The 15,291-nt window shown below is 44.5% G+C and overlaps 1 protein-coding gene across 1 annotated transcript; it reads left to right on the forward strand.

The window, feature by feature from the left end:
• The first annotated feature begins 76 nt into the window (after window positions 1-76).
• Window positions 77-15,056, forward strand: TRMT1L (tRNA methyltransferase 1 like). Its single transcript, XM_064664060.1, has 16 exons — window positions 77-258; window positions 2,708-2,860; window positions 3,699-3,761; window positions 4,446-4,559; window positions 5,488-5,552; window positions 5,873-6,002; window positions 7,416-7,533; window positions 7,949-8,028; window positions 8,822-9,068; window positions 9,716-9,928; window positions 10,676-10,866; window positions 12,148-12,226; window positions 12,958-13,124; window positions 13,298-13,357; window positions 13,697-13,820; window positions 13,909-15,056. Exons 1-16 carry the CDS (start codon window positions 135-137, stop codon window positions 14,222-14,224), a joined length of 2,244 nt encoding a protein of 747 aa, XP_064520130.1. The 5' UTR covers window positions 77-134; the 3' UTR covers window positions 14,225-15,056.
• The last annotated feature ends 235 nt before the right edge of the window (window positions 15,057-15,291 follow it).

The raw sequence follows: 15,291 nt of genomic DNA on the forward strand, positions 1-15,291 counted from the left end.
TCCGCCGCGGCTCCTCCTCCCGCCGCGGTGCGCGCCGGGCCGGGCCCGGAGCGCGGTGGGAAGTGTAGGCGGGGCGGGTCCGGACGTGCCGCTCCGCCCCGGGCCGAGCGCGCCGCGGGCTCCGCGCACCGAACATGGCAGCGGCTGAGGCGGCCGAGGCCGCGCTGCAGCGGCGGCAGGAGGACGAGGAGGAGGAGAAGGAGGAGAACGAGAACCATAACCATAACCATGGAGGCGGCGGCGACACGGCGGCGCTCAGTGAGGGCCGGGCGGGGGCTGGGGGCGGGCGGGGGGAGCCGGGCCCGCCGGGCGGGGGCTGAGGGCGGGCGGGCGCCATGCGGAGCCCTGGGCGCGTTTGAATTTCCACCCCGGGCGCGTTTGAATTTCCACCCCGGGCGCGTTTGAATTTCCACCCCGGGGCCGCCTCTCGGCTCCCTCCGCCCTCGCCGTGGAGCTCTGGGAGCTGGAGGCTCCCGGCTTCCCCGACCCGCTCCCGCCGGGCCTCGGGCCGCTCTGAGCCCGCGACCCCGCGCTCGTGGCTCCCCTTCCCCCCGAACCCAGCGGTGCCTTGTCCCCGGTGGTCAGTTGTTGTTCCCGGGGGGCCCGTGGGCAGCCCGGGGTGCGGGGGGCTCGGCCCGGGGTGCGGGGGGCTCGGCCCGGGGTGCGGGGGCTCAGCCCCGCGCCTTTTCCCCGCGGGATTGCGAGCCCAGACTCTTGTCTGTGCCATGTGCTCTGTGCCGGCCCGTTCTGGGGGGCTGTGAACTGGTTGTGCCGGGTTTCAAGTCCCTTCCTGCTGCAGCCTTACGGTTCGACTGAACCGACTCCTCTAATTAATTTTTTTCCCGTTTAAGTATAATTTAGGCTCTCTGAAGCGTTATTCTGATTTGTGCGTAATCAGTGATTCCTGATAAGCATTTAAAAAAAAATCCTGCAGTCTTTCTTCGGTAGCAGCCTGCTTTTCTTCAGCGTTCGGTGTGAAAGTTTACTTCTCTCTCTGTGCATTTACATACTGATTACATTTATATATATACACACGTACTCTCCTTTTCAACCATTTTAACCTCTGCACGTGCTCTGAAGATGCAGATGGTCCATTTCCGGTGGGTTTTTGTCACTGCTGTGCTCTCATTCTACATTTTTGTAACTCTTTCCAGTTTTCTCAGAGCACACATAATCATAATTGATAACTGTTACGGATTTCTTACCAAAAATCCTTTTACTTATTCATCTTCTTTTTGTCTGTTAATAAATTGCGTAGAAATTTATTTCTACGCAGGAATCCTACAACTTTTAATAGAGCGCTGGGCGGGTAATACAAGTCTGTCTTAGGTGAGTTGTCAGCTTAGAAACAGGTCTATGAGGAGCACAGCAATGCTCTCTGAGTAGCAGTGCAGTCATGATAATATTTTAAGGTAGGTAGAATAATTTTCCTCGTTGCTTCTGTCTTTTGAAACAATTTCTCTAGTCCTTGCCTTGAGATATCCTATTTCCTCTTTCTGCTTTGTTTTTCCAATAACAAATATTTGTACCCAACTGCAATGTTTAAAAGAAAACAAACAAAAGTCCCCCAGGGGAATTCGAAGAACTGCTGTGAGATCCTTCCAGCCAGGAGTGGGTGGCTGGGGAAAACTACTAAAATCATGGAATTCTGGGATGGTTTGGGTTGGAAGGGACCTTAAGGATCACCCAGTCCCACCCCCTGCCATGGGCAGGGACACCTTCCAGTATCCCAGGTTGCTCCAAGCCCCGTCTAGAGCACAACCAATACAGTCATGGATCCTCCGGGAACAACCTCAAACACAAACCAGTTTGTAACTCCACGTGGTGCATCCCAGCTTTCGTGTTGGGAGAGGCAGCGCTGGTTGACTCGTGTGCTCTCTCTGCATGCCGAGATCTTGTAGGCATCTGTCCCACCCCGGCTGAGGAGCCTTAGGCTGCCCTGTTGCTCCTCAGTGGCTGCACAGCCATGCCATGGCCTTGTTTCTTGTTGGAAACTTCCCTGGTCCCGCGTCCCTTGGAAGCTTGTGGGGTCGTTCGATGGGAGTGGCTTTCTGAATCCTTTCCTAGTGCTTCCTGGTGCCCCTGGGTGGGGAGGGGACCCACAGCTTCTGAGGATTTCTGCCTCTTCCTTCAGTTATTTCCCCGAGTTTGTCTCTGGGACTTGGCTGTTTTTTGCCATTTTACTGTCCCGTCACTCAGCCCCTTCAGTCCTTGATATTGCTCCTCAGGCCCATCTGGCATTGCCCCAGGAGGTCATTCATTTGCAAATGCTGATGGCACCAGCACTTAACCCCCAGAATAGCAAATTCCTTCCTTATTCCCTGATTGTTCGAATTACAAACAATTCTAAACTACTGTTACCAGACTTTCCCAGCCGTGGTATGTTGTTAGGAGAACTTGGACCTCCTCCTTGCCTGCTTTCCTTTGCTATCTTCCAGAAAAAATGTTAATATTATTTTGTTCACCTTAAACATCTGGTAATACAGGTGGTGTGTTGAATAGCTTCAGCTGTCCAGGATGGCATTATTCCACGGTGGTTTCCGAGGATAATTGGAGTGATAATTAATCTCATATTGTTCCCCAACATACTGTTTGGTTATGTTTTTTCCTCCTTCACACTTTCAGTCAGCATCGGATTATTGGAAACGTTTGTATAGTTCAGTTACATCAACAACACTTCCACTGGGTTTTTTTGTTTGATTTTAAGATGGTGTGGTTGTCTCTGACAAAGTGAAAAGCAACAACCTGGATGTGAAAATTCCCAAGTCAGAATTGGAAACCGAAGAAAAAGGAACGGAGGAAGAACCTACAAGGGAATCAGATGGCAACATTTTGGATGTATCGTCTGATTTTCCACGAGGTTTGCTCTTAAACTCTAATATTTGTGTTGTGTGCTTGAGGTAGAGAAACAGGGGGAGAAAGGTGGTGTGTGAAATCTCATTTTACAGCTTTAAAACTCACCTGTATATCCCGAGCACACGGATCAATTACTTTGTCTCTCGTAAGAAAACCTGAAGATTGATCTTGGAAAAGACACTGTGAAGGTTAAAGTCACTATAAAATCAGTGTCACTCTAAAGTGGGATGTTCTGTGTGCTGGAACCAATAAAGCAGATTTATTGGATAAGCTAATTCTCTTCTTTTTAACAAATTCTCCACTGTTCCCCTTGACTGGTAAGTTGGAAAATGAGGTGGTAGATTTAGAGGTTGAACAGTTTCCTAAGGGAAAGGGGAAAAAGTAGTAGAATTTAATGTATTCTGGCTCTACAGTGAATAATTTTTCTTAAAATTGGTCCACTTTTGGCTGATATTTTAATTTTGCCAGACAGTTCATAGGATGTTTTTATACTGCTTTGGGCATGATTTGCATTAAAACCAGGAGTAAGTGGAATGTGACTTGATCTTTTTAGCTTGTTTTTTCACATTTCCAGTTTTAAAAGTTTGATGTGTGTTAGTATTAAAAAGAAGTAGGAATATGTGAAAATATACAGATCTTATTAAAGAGCCTTTCTGGGGATTAATTTTGGCAGTCATTCCTGCTGCCATGGAGGTTGAAGGATACAAATAAGGATTCCAGTTGGTACTACAGTCATTTTCTAACAGTGTTAGGTTTGAAATGATGCATAGAAAAGTAGCAGTAAACTAAAAATAATTTTTAAACTGAGAGTGTTTAACTTCTGAATATTTCTGCTTTGTTAGACAAACATATTTCAATTCAAAGACACTTGGCTGATCTGGAGAAACTGGCTGACCTGAGAGAAGGTGAGTTCACCAAGGCAGTGCCCCAGAACACACATCTCTGTGTTAAGAGTATTTCTGTTTTCCCTTAGTCTTTATTTTTAACACACTACATGTATTTATAATGCTTGAAGACCAGGGCTTTTGTAAAAAAAGAGCTTTATGATTTATTCCCTTGTTCTTCTACTAAATTCTGCCTGCAGGATTTCCAAGGCAAAATGATTTCATATAGAGCACATTGTCTTTTTTTGCACCTTACAAAGATGTCAGATGCTTGCTTTCTCCAAAAGATTCAGGAGTTGGAAAGACAGAGTCTTGTTCTAACCTCTTAACTTGTTTGGGTTTTTTTTAAAACATTGCAAGTCTCTGCATGTCATCTGTAAAATTCTGTTGTTCCTCAGGGCTCTTCAGGAGTTGCATTAAACCTCATGTAGCTGGAGTAAAAAATACTAGAAAACAAAAGCTAAAGGTTGTAGAAGCTAATTATCTTCAAGGTGGTAGTGGTTCTTGCCTGTATTCAGTGGAGTACAAAGACTAAATCCATGAATTTGAAGTTTCTGTGGGCCTGCAATAGAATGTTCCCTGGGGAATTCGTCTTTAACTCTCGTTGATATTACCCTCATGCTTTTTTTCTCTTGGCCTGCATGTTGGTTAACATGAATGATACCTAAATGTTTTGTTTCTCGTGTTTTTTCGTTGTATTTTCAGACAAAAAGAAGCCTTGCCCATTGTGTCCTGAGGAGAAATTCAAAGCTTGTTACAGTCATAAACTCCATCGTCACCTTCAGAACTTGCACTGGAAAGTTTCTGTTGAGTTCAAAGGTAATGGCAATCAGATTTGAACAGCAAATACCTGAACAAATTGTGGGCATGGTCTGTGTTTCATCTTCTTAAATTCCCCTTCCTTAAGCATTTTGCTCCCAGCTCTGAATCAGAATGACACAATGAATTTTGAGCTGGGATGTAAAATGTAAAGGTGAAATAACTCTGTATTCTTCTACATGCCAAAATAGTTCTACATTTTCTCTTCGAAAAAACAGTAGCTTGGCATGTCATAGAAGTTACTATAAGAAAATTACTTTAATAAAAGTTTTATTTATTTTGAAATTATCAGACACACACATGTGGTCATTTTTGGCTCGTCATAAAGAGTCCATGGTTTCAGATAAACAATCTTAAGTATTTATTTAGTGGTATTTAGCATATTATTTAGTATTTTGTAGCCTTAATTGCTTTTTAACAAACTCTGTGACCTGCTTGTAAGGTGCATTAAAATGCCTACAAGAAGTTTAGGAAAGACAAAAAGGGAGCAGCAGGTGTTTGTTAAAGAACCAAATATGGGCTTGTGGGAAATAAAATGATAAGATTAAACTGAAAGTTACCTGACTGGAGTGTCAGGTGTCTTGTCTCATTTTTCTTCGACTGTGGGACATACATTTTATAGGAGTCCTCACAGAAGTCCTTTAGGCAGTACAAATATTTTTGTAAAAGACTCACAACAAGTACTTTTGAACTGGAGACCTGACATAGCTTTGTAGGATGCTCAGAGACTGATTAAAACAATTTGCTTTATGTAGATTTTGTGCATATTAAAATTTAAAATGTATAATTAGCAGATTAATTTCCCTGTGCAGAGGGTGAATGTACCAGATAATTGGTGATGTTCTCTGTGTGGTTGGGAGCCTTGACTGTGGTGCAGGACACAGCCATCCTGTTTATTTGCTGTGCTGTGTGTGGCTTTGTTTTCCAGGGTACAGGATGTGCATCTGTCACTTACCTTGTCGTCCAGTCAAACCAAACCTCGCTGGAGACCAGGTACAAACACTGAATCACAGAGAAATGCTTGTTACTGTACAGACTGGGGGAAATGGGTGATTTAGGGGAACTTTGGAGATCCAATGAGTTGCCAAGTCCATCTTGCTCTGCCATGTGTGGGCTGAGTTGTTGGGGCAGAGTGCAAGTATTGGACAGAACCCCTGGGTGGCTGGATGTAGTTACACCTCTCACTGTGGTGGGCAGCTGCCTAGAGCATCTCTGCCTGGAGATTCCAAAGATTCTGAATGCTCTGGAGGTAACAGATGACTTTTGACCACGTTTCTGTTTTCTGGAACTACATAGAATATCATGTTTTACAGACCTTGTCAAAGATGGGAGCCCATTACCACTGTATCATCTGCTCAGCAACTATCACCCGAAGGACTGACATGATAGGTCACATTAACAGGCATGTGAACAAGGGAGAGACTGAGTCAAGGTTTATTACAGGTGGGTTCTGAGCTACAGCAAACATTCAGTCCTTGTATACCACATAGCACCTGCAATAGCTGTAATATGGGGGTGAGAGACAGGAGAAAACCTCCAGAACAGATTTAGCTTTACTAATGAAAAATCTGCCCTCATATTTCAGAGCTTCTATTTCCCTCAGAAATGTTGCAGTGTTGTGGTTTAGTCTCTGCATTGGAAGGTTACTCTGTTCTTACTGATCACTAATATTCCCTTCACACTTAGTTTAATGTTGTAAGTACCAGTTTCTGTGTCTCCAAAAGAATGAGGGACATGGCACCCACAAAACAGTATAAAAATCCTTCACTTTTTATCCAAACTGCACCAGCCTGGCTTCCCAGACCAAGGTGATGGTTTTTTTAGTCACAGAGAGTTGCAGTAGGGGTGCCAGTAGTGCTTTGGTAAATTACAATCCTGCCTGACTTTCTCCAGAATGGAGCTTTTGTTTTTTAAACTTGGATAAACTAGATGGAAAACATTTTAAAATCCTTGGAATGCTGGTAGTTTAATGCCTGGGCAGCAGTTTGCATGTCTGAGAAGCTGAGTGGTATCCATACCTTGAGCTTAAGCAGAGTTTGTGCTGTGCAATACATCAATCTCTGTGTGGTTCCCTTCAGAGCTGTAAGTAAAGAATGGCCCATTTGTCATTTTTTAACAAAAGGAGAACTTCAGAGCTCAGGTGTTTTGTGCTTTGTAGGTGCTTTGACAACTCCTGGGGCCTCTGAAGGTGGAGCAGATAAACCACCTGTGTGTTTGAAAGCCCTGAGAAGAGAGGCAGGCTGAGCTCTGGAATGTATCTAGTTGGTATAAATTTTTCCTGGTCATTCCTGGGTGAGTTTTAGGCTGGGGATAAATTGCTCAGAGGAATGACAGCCACAGACTGTTTACACAGAGCTTAAGTGCTGGAATTGTCCCTGTGCTGTGTAGGCACGTTTCATGGAGCTGTTTGATAACTTACAGAGATTAGATGCAGGATTCTGAGGGATTTTTGCAGTTCATTGATACACATTCAGGACTATGTTAATAGGGTTTTAATTAATTAGCAATGTATTGTGTTGGAACATGTAAACCAGAGCTAAGCCTCAGGCTCAGGGGGTAGGCTTTCTTTAATGTGAGTGGATACATAGGAGCCCAAGTGAGGAACAAATCTGATCTTGCATGGGAAGAAAATGGTGGTAGAGTGTGATGTTTATCTGCCACTCTTGAGATTAGAAGACAAATTGTTGCCTGTTCCCTCCTTATCCTTGTCAGCTGCTCCGTGTGCTGGTTGGGTTACAGCATAACCAGAGCTTGTGGCTGTGTGGGAGCAGTGTGGCCATGGGATTTCTCAAGTGTGCTGATGTTCATTCCAGTTCTCACTGATTCTTTCCTTCCCCCTCAATTCCTTTCCCCCAGTTCGTGCTCCCACAAACGAAGTGATCAAAGAGTCAGCCACGGATGTGCAGGTTCTTCCCAACCACTCCACACCCCAGAAAACAGATTCCTATTTTAATCCCAAAATGAAACTCAACAGGTAAGAGCACAGGGAGTGGGGAGGATGCACCAGGGGGGGTTGAGTTGGTAGTGAAAAACAGGTGTTTTTAAAAAGCAAGCCCTGTGAAATTTTTGTTCAGAGGGCAGGAGAAAGGAGTTTTCCATCAGAAAACTCTTCCTGACAAATAATATTTAAACCCAAGAACACTATATGGGAAATACTGTAATTTCTGAAGCAATTAAGTATCTTTCTGTAATTAGTAGATTTAAGAATGTCCTGCTGTAGAATTACAACTTTTAAGTGGAGCTGAGGCTTTTGATTTACAATTCTTTTACAACGTAAAAGATAGAGTTTAGCTTAAATGTTCCACTGTTGTGTTCAAGGGAGATAAATAAGGAAAAGGAGGGGAAAATACTTAATCTCCTTCCTGTGCCCATTGTTTTTTCTTTTGAAGGCAGTTGATCTTCTGTGCACTGGCCGTGCTGGCTGAGGAGCGTAAACCCATTGAGTGTTTGGATGCTTTTGGGGCCACTGGTAAAGTCATTTCTTTAATACTTTGCTTAATACCCAACAGTAAGAAGCTGCAGAAATCAAAACTGACATCACGTAGTCAAAAATAATGAGAAGCACAGTAATTTCTTCCTTGGGCAGGCAGTCATTAGCTTACATGCAAAACCCCGGCCATCTAGAGCCTGGTATTCAGCCTTTTAAAGAGGCTTTGAATAATACTAAATCAAAGTTTAGTGGTCTCCTTCAAATCAGTCCCTGCAATGGCATCTTCCTAAGCTTGTGTCCAAGGTCACAGGTCTCTTGTAACTCCATGGATGTGGAATTTGGCTGTGAAATGAACCCATGGTTTAAAAATGGGGTTGAACTCAGAGTTCTTTATCACAGTCATCTCTTAATTGATACCCAAAATTCTGACCACGAGTGTAGAGCAGTTCTGTCAGTGTCTGTTGAGCAGTGTCTGAGGAGATGGTGGATTTTACAGTGCTCTGTCATAGAGCTGTGTCTGCTGCTCTGGAGTGTTAAGCCAAGGGGCTCTCCTGGAGAGTGTGGGTCCAGCTTTCTTAAATTCTGCAAAATCACAGGCCTTTGGGTCTGTAACCCTGATTATCATGTAAGAAAGTGATAGGTAAGACTGTCCCTTTCCATACCCCATTGTCACCCTGCTGAGGCAGAAGGTCACAGTTTTGCAGGAACCTGACAAAATTTGCATCACACACACAGTTCTGTATGATAAGAATTGAAAAACATGGATTTTTCTTATCAAGTTCAGCAATGCAGAAACCAATTCCTTCTTCTGTCCAATTCTGTTTTTCCTCAGGTATAATGGGACTGCAGTGGGCAAAGCACCTCAGGAGTTCTGTGAGAGTTACAATTAATGATTGTAACGAGAATTCCGTGAAAATCATCAAGGAAAACTGTCATTTAAACAAAATGAAGGTGAAGCTGAACATGAAGGAAGGAGACAGTGATGGAACTGTGGGAGATGGAGAAGAAAACACTGACACCATTGAGGTGACCAAAATGGATGCCAATGTTATCATGCATTCGAGATCATTTGATTTCATGTAAGTGTTGAATCTGTCAAAATTTTCTGGTTTGATGATGACACATCCCACCCCCACATCCCAGTGTGTGATTATTTGGAGAATTATGAAAGAGTCAACCAACAGTCACTTGGTATTTTAAATATAATTCTGTCTTCCCAGACATGATGTGGGGACAGAACTTCAATCTTAAATATTTTAGAAGTTGCTATAAAAATATTTGCTCTTCCAGAATGGACTTTAAATATATGTGAAAATGTTAAGGCAAACTGGAGTTTTTTTACATAACTTCATTGTTCAATGAAGAGAAATGTCAAATCAGTCTTTTTTTTTTTCCTTAAAACTTCTACTGGTTTAAAATTCATCCCTTTGCATGTTGTTGTGTAGGAGAGTTTATTGCATCTCTTTTAACCATTTTTCAGCATATTAATTTTCAGTTAAAGTAGGCTAATTCTTCCAGGTTGAGTTTAGAGATGCATGCATTCAAAACCTATATAGACATCAGAATAAATGGTGGGATTTTTTTTTATATATTATTATTGGAAGTTTTAGTCCTGGTCCTTCTTTTTGTTTTAAATAAGTGGAAGTTATAAAATAGTGTTTTCCTCAGTGTAAAGCTAAACTCTGGAGCATTTATAGACACTCAGTGGTGTTTCCTTTGTTTTCAGCCACTTGGACCCCTTTGGAACTTCAGTGAATTACCTGGATTCTGCCTTTAGGAATGTGAGAAACCTTGGGATTGTGTCCTTGACGTCCACAGACATCAGCTCCCTGTATGCAAAGGCTCAGCACGTCGCCCTGCGCCACTATGGGTGCAACATTGTCAGGACAGAGTACTACAAGGAGCTGGCAGCCAGGATTGTCATTGCTGCTGTCACCAGGTACTGCTGAACCACCTCCAGTCACGGTAAAAAGCCATTAGGTAATTATTAGAAATAATTAGTGAGTGGGCAAGGTGCAAACGCATCAGTGGGGTAGGGGCGTGGGATGGTAATAGGAAATACCCACCCAGATTTGCAAACTTCCATTCCTCTGTCAGCTTTGTCATTTAGAGCTGCACAGGACTTTATAAATGCTAATGAAACTGCTTGGATGGCTTCTTGCTTCAGTGGAACCTGATGTTCACTTCAGATCCTCACTCTTGAGGTTCAGGAGATAGGTGTCATCACTGACTTGCCAAATTAGTCATTGGCATGTAGATACTCAGTACATTCAGTCTGTTGAATAAATGAAGGCATAGAACCTAACTGGGAAGAAGAAATACAGGATGGGACACCTGCTTGGAAAAGCTGGGGGGGAAGTGAAGCACACAGAGGTTTTGGGAATGCCAGAGCACAAATGCTGACATGAACATCGTTAGATTTTGCTTGTCCATCTCCCTGCGTGTGTGATGATGCAGGGGGAAGACCAGTATTTCTAGATGTGATAAAAAGAAGTAAACCAAGATTTGCTTGGCCTGGCAGGAGGAACCCAAACCAAGGCACTTCAGAAACACCACTTCCTCCTGATCTCCCGAACCTCGAGTCCATCTCTCCAGAAGGTGGATGAGCTCCAGCACCTCGCAGCAGGTCCAGGTGTCCGTGGCAGTGTTTGAATTTGATACAGTCTGGTTTTCTTTCCCTTCCCAGAGCTGCAGCTCGCTGTAACAAAGGCATTGAGGTGTTGCTGGCAGTGGCTCTGGAGCACTTTGTCCTGGTGGTGGTCAGAGTTCTGAGGGGCCCATCCACTGCAGACGACTCGGCAAAGAAAATCCGGTACCTCATCCACTGCCAGTGGTGTGAAGAGAGGATTTTTCAGAAAGAGGGTAATATGGTAGAAGGTAAATGGCTTTTTTTTTTTTGCACTTCTGGAAGGTCTGATTCCTGTGTCTCTGTTTTGTGCCTTGCTTATATTTACATCCCATTAGTAACGGTTCCCTTGGATGTAACAATGGGTGTTTTGTGTGAGGTGGAGGGGGCACTGTGCTTTGTGGTCATGGGTTAGATTAGTTGTGTGCATGGATTTTGCTGTAAATGTGCTGGATTTGTGGCACAGGTTGCCCAGAGAAGCTGTGGCTGCCCCATCCCTGGAAGTGTCCAAGGCCAGGTTGGATGGGGTTTGGAGCAACCTGGGCTAGTGGAAGGTGTCCCTGCCCATGGCAGGGGGTGGGATGAGGTGGTCTTCAAGGTCCCTTCCAACCAAAACCATTCTGGGATTTGTCTCTAGACCGAACATCCTACTAACTAGCTGTAGCTGCTGAAGCTGCCAGGATGCCTGGTGTGTCCATGGATCTGCCATTTCAGGAAAGGCCAGAAGAGTGGGGCAGCCTTGGCTACCGTTGGGTTCCTCCAGACAGCAGCAGCTTGACAGGTTTTGGTGTCAGGTTGCTTTTCTGCTTCTCATTTCAGTTCCTTAAAATGTAGTGGACTGCACAGTCTCACTTTCCCCTCCTGTTGTTCATGGGCTGTACCAATACACAGGTCAGCAGAGGGAGGAGACAAAAATTACACTAGAGATGGTGCTTTGAATGAATATAAAAGCTAAAACCTTGTTTCAAAGTCAGGAGCTCTTGGACGTCTCACTCCTAACTGGTCCTGCCCTGCTCCAGGTCAGGTGCACGAGCTTGGTATTGAAAAGGTTTTTTAAAAAATCAGATACAGTTCTAAGGATGGGAATGAGTAACTGGTAATTACAGTGGTAGAGATCTTAAATAGTAAGTGAATTGTTTACTTAATGTCTTAGTTGCACAGGGCTTAGAAAACTCATAGGTGTTTTGTAGGTGTAGTTGGCTGTGTCTGAAGTGTCTTTGGTTGTATTTACTATTAACTTGGACAATTTGTACATAAATGTAAGAAGGCAAATAATTTCCCTGTTACTTGAAAAAAACATAGGAAGTTATGGCTTTTTTTTTTCCCCTTCAGTGTTTTAACACTGCTTTAAAGATCAAGTCATCAGTCACTAAATTCTCAGCTTGAGCTGCTTGGCAGCAGTGAGAACAGTGTCACACTCGTGCTGCTGCCCTTCCACTCTCTCCCCTGCAGTGGGCTCTGGCTGTGTCTCTGCAGTAACAAAGGCATTGCTGGCTGTTCCCCACAACTTCAGCCCTGTTTTTCTGTTGCAGAGAACCCTTACCAGCAGCTGCCCTGTGACTGCCATGGCAGCATGCCCGGGAGGACAGCCGTGGTCCTGGGGCCTCTCTGGTGAGTGCAGTTGGGTTGAAGGAGCCCTGAGGGGCAGTTGTCAGTCCTGTCACATTCCCATTCTGTTGGGAATGTTAGCACGACAAAAGGAGTTGCATCAATCGGGAGGAGTTCAGGAAACAGATCATGGATTTCAGTGTAGTCAGTTGTTCAGTTCTTGCTTTTGTTGAAACCACTTAATAAATAATAACAAGCTTGCTTTAGATTTCACACTCAGTGCACTCATGGAACATGTCCTGCACAGGGGAATCTCCTCCTGTGTTCCTCTAGTGGTCTGATGTTAAGCAACTCCTTTTTACTCTATGCTTGTGGAGAATTCATTTAGTAAATCATTACATGTACTGACCATAGTAAATAAGACACTGCTTGATAATTAAGACTTGTGAGAAACAAGAGCGAAGCTTTTTAAGTCTTTTGACCATTTCAAAGCAGCATTAAAAACAGCTGACAATTGACAGTACCTTTCTTGTGGGGGTTAAATGACTTTCTCAACATATTAGGGCAGGAAAAAAAATACCTATTCTTGAGATCTTGAATATTTTTTTAATAAGACCGATGTTACTGTCATTGCAAACAAAGCAATTCAGCTTTGATAAGTTAAAAACACTTTCAGCCTGATGCAGCACTTTGGTGGAGCAATTGCTAATCAATTTGGGCAAGAGATTTCTAGAGCAGTTTTTTCGTTTTCATTAAAAGAAGTGTTAACTTTTCATCCCCCTTACATGTCCCAGGTCAGGGAGCCTCTTTAACACTGGATTCCTCAGGAGAATGCTGTTGGAGGCTGTGCAGTATGGCTTGGATGAAGCCCAGCCACTCCTGAAGACGTTAGTTTGTGAAGCAGAGTGCACAACTTTAAAACATTTCTCTACCCATGGTCCTGGTGATGAGAACAAGCAAGGTGAGAAGAAGGGCAGCTCTGTGGTGATTTACAGATGCTGCTCTGTGATAACTTATTTAACAGCAGTGTGTCCATAAAATTCAGTGCATTATTGAATAACAGAATGAATTCTTTCTGTGTAATTATTTTTCCACTTTACAGTAGAACTAATTTTGACTTTATTCCTATTCTAGAAGAGTGTGGTGTGTATATTAAAACCTCAAACACTTCTGCAGAGTCCTACGTGGTACCTGGTAAGTGGATCGTTTTGCTGTAGCAGTTGGCCAGGTTTTGTTCTTTACTCTGGAGTTTTTCTCCACTGAATACTGATTTTACTTCATCTTAATCTCTCATCACATTTATCATATCATCATGTTGGTAAAAGCAGAATGCTGAATGCTCCATGAAGCCCACTTTGCTTGTTATGACTGAAACCAGCCTGTTCATGAAATCCAGGCTAGATTTTAACTCTGCACGTGCTGCCTTAGGAAAGCACAGGGGGAGGTGCTGCGAGGCTCGTTTCATGTGCCATCTTGGGCTTTGGTCATCTCCCTGGCTATTCACTGGTGTCCTGGCCTGTTTCTGTGGTGCAGGGAAGAGGAAGGGTGAGGAGGTGATGCGCGGGGCCAAGCGCCAGCGAGCGGAGCACAGCGCCGAGCACCCCGCCTTCTACTACAACGTGCACCGGCACAGCATCCGCGGCATGAACATGCCAAAGTAAGGCTGCTCCAGCAACACAGCTCCTGCTCAGGCAGCCTCAGCAGCGCCACCTGCTCTTTACACGTGTGCCTTTGGTTTTTTCCAGGTTGAACAAGTTCCTGAACTACCTGTCCGAAGCTGGGTACAGGGTGAGCCGCACCCACTTCGACCCCATGGGGGTGCGCACCAACGCGCCCCTGGCGCAGTTCAAGACTGTCCTCATGAAGTACAGCACCCCCACGTACACGGGGGGGCAGGCAGAAGGGCCTGTCCACCTCCCTGGAGATGTCCAAGTGGAAGAAGAGGTTCCAGCTGCTGCAGATACCAAGGAAGAAGATGCTGAGTTTCCAGAAGAAGATAAATCCAGAGTCGCTGATGCCGTTTCCGCACCATCCTACCCCACTGACTGTGCAGCTGATTAATGTGGATAGTTTTGTTCATGCATCAGGATGTTCCAGACTCAAACACACCCCATTCCAGTGAGCTACTCCTTCTTCCCAAACTGCAGTTTGAACATTTGAGCTGCCCGTTTTACTTTGAAGGGGCATTTTAGACTTATGTAGCAAAACTTAGCCCTCATCCCAGCCTGGCTACAGTCATGGAACTGTGCAAAGGTCTTGGAGAGTTACCTGCTTTTACACTCCCATGCCCTTCACACTGAGGCTGCTCCCCTGTCTGGTCAAGTCCTACTGCCAGCACAGCATCCAGGAGGGTGGACAGGGCCAAAAGTCTTCAGCAGTTTGGAATAAGAGGTGGAAGTGAAACAGCATATTCCTAAAAAGCATCACTCCTAAAACCTGGCTGGTTACAATCCAGAGGGAGGGCATGCTAAGGTAAGAATATACCACAGGATAAAATGCAAAGTGAGTTGAAGACAGGAATTCCTGCCTGGGTGCACCTGGAGCTCCAGGCTGCACATGGAACTGTGTTCAGGTCCCTTCCCATAGCCCTGCTCCAAGGGAGAAGGGAAGGAAGGTGACACGACTGCTACTGAAACTCCAGTGTATAACCAAACCTTAGTGAATTGTGTAGTCACTCTAGGTAGTTGTTTGCTCAGAGGTCACACTGGTTGTGTGCTGCAGAAAGGTACAGGGACGAGGGACCACAGCTGACGTTCAGGTGAAGTTCTGCCGTGAGTTTGTCAATAATAAACCTTAGGTGAGAAAAATCTCTTCTGTGAACGAGCAGAGGTGCTGTGTGTTGGCAGTGGGTTCTGGTTTCCTTAAATACATGGCAGCATTCCAGCCAAACAAGCTTGACTTTGTCTTTTCTTTCCCTCAAACTTTGTTCTGATGCCTCTGTATTTCAGTTGAGTAAGGACCAGCTCTCACAGTGTTTCTCACAGGCTTGGTGGTCAGCTGGCCCCTGGTGTTAGAGTTATCAAAGAGCAGACTATCAGGGCTTATTATCCTTATTTATCCATCTCTGAAACTTTGCAACAAGAGTACCATGAATGATACACTCCTGATTATGCAGAACTTCCCACACT

Source organism: Pseudopipra pipra, chromosome 9, assembly GCF_036250125.1.
Source record: "Pseudopipra pipra isolate bDixPip1 chromosome 9, bDixPip1.hap1, whole genome shotgun sequence".
In the NCBI taxonomy this organism is placed as follows: Eukaryota; Metazoa; Chordata; class Aves; order Passeriformes; family Pipridae; genus Pseudopipra; species Pseudopipra pipra.

Bases quoted from the DNA above. Each gene is read 5' to 3' on its own strand.
- TRMT1L (XM_064664060.1), top strand. From the start codon at position 135: ATGGCAGCGGCTGAGGCGGCCGAGGCCGCGCTGCAGCGGCGGCAGGAG. The intron at 7,534-7,948 runs GTAAGAGCACAG...TTTCTTTTGAAG, and splicing joins CCCAAAATGAAACTCAACAG to GCAGTTGATCTTCTGTGCAC. The intron at 9,929-10,675 runs GTACTGCTGAAC...TTCCCTTCCCAG, and splicing joins GTCATTGCTGCTGTCACCAG to AGCTGCAGCTCGCTGTAACA.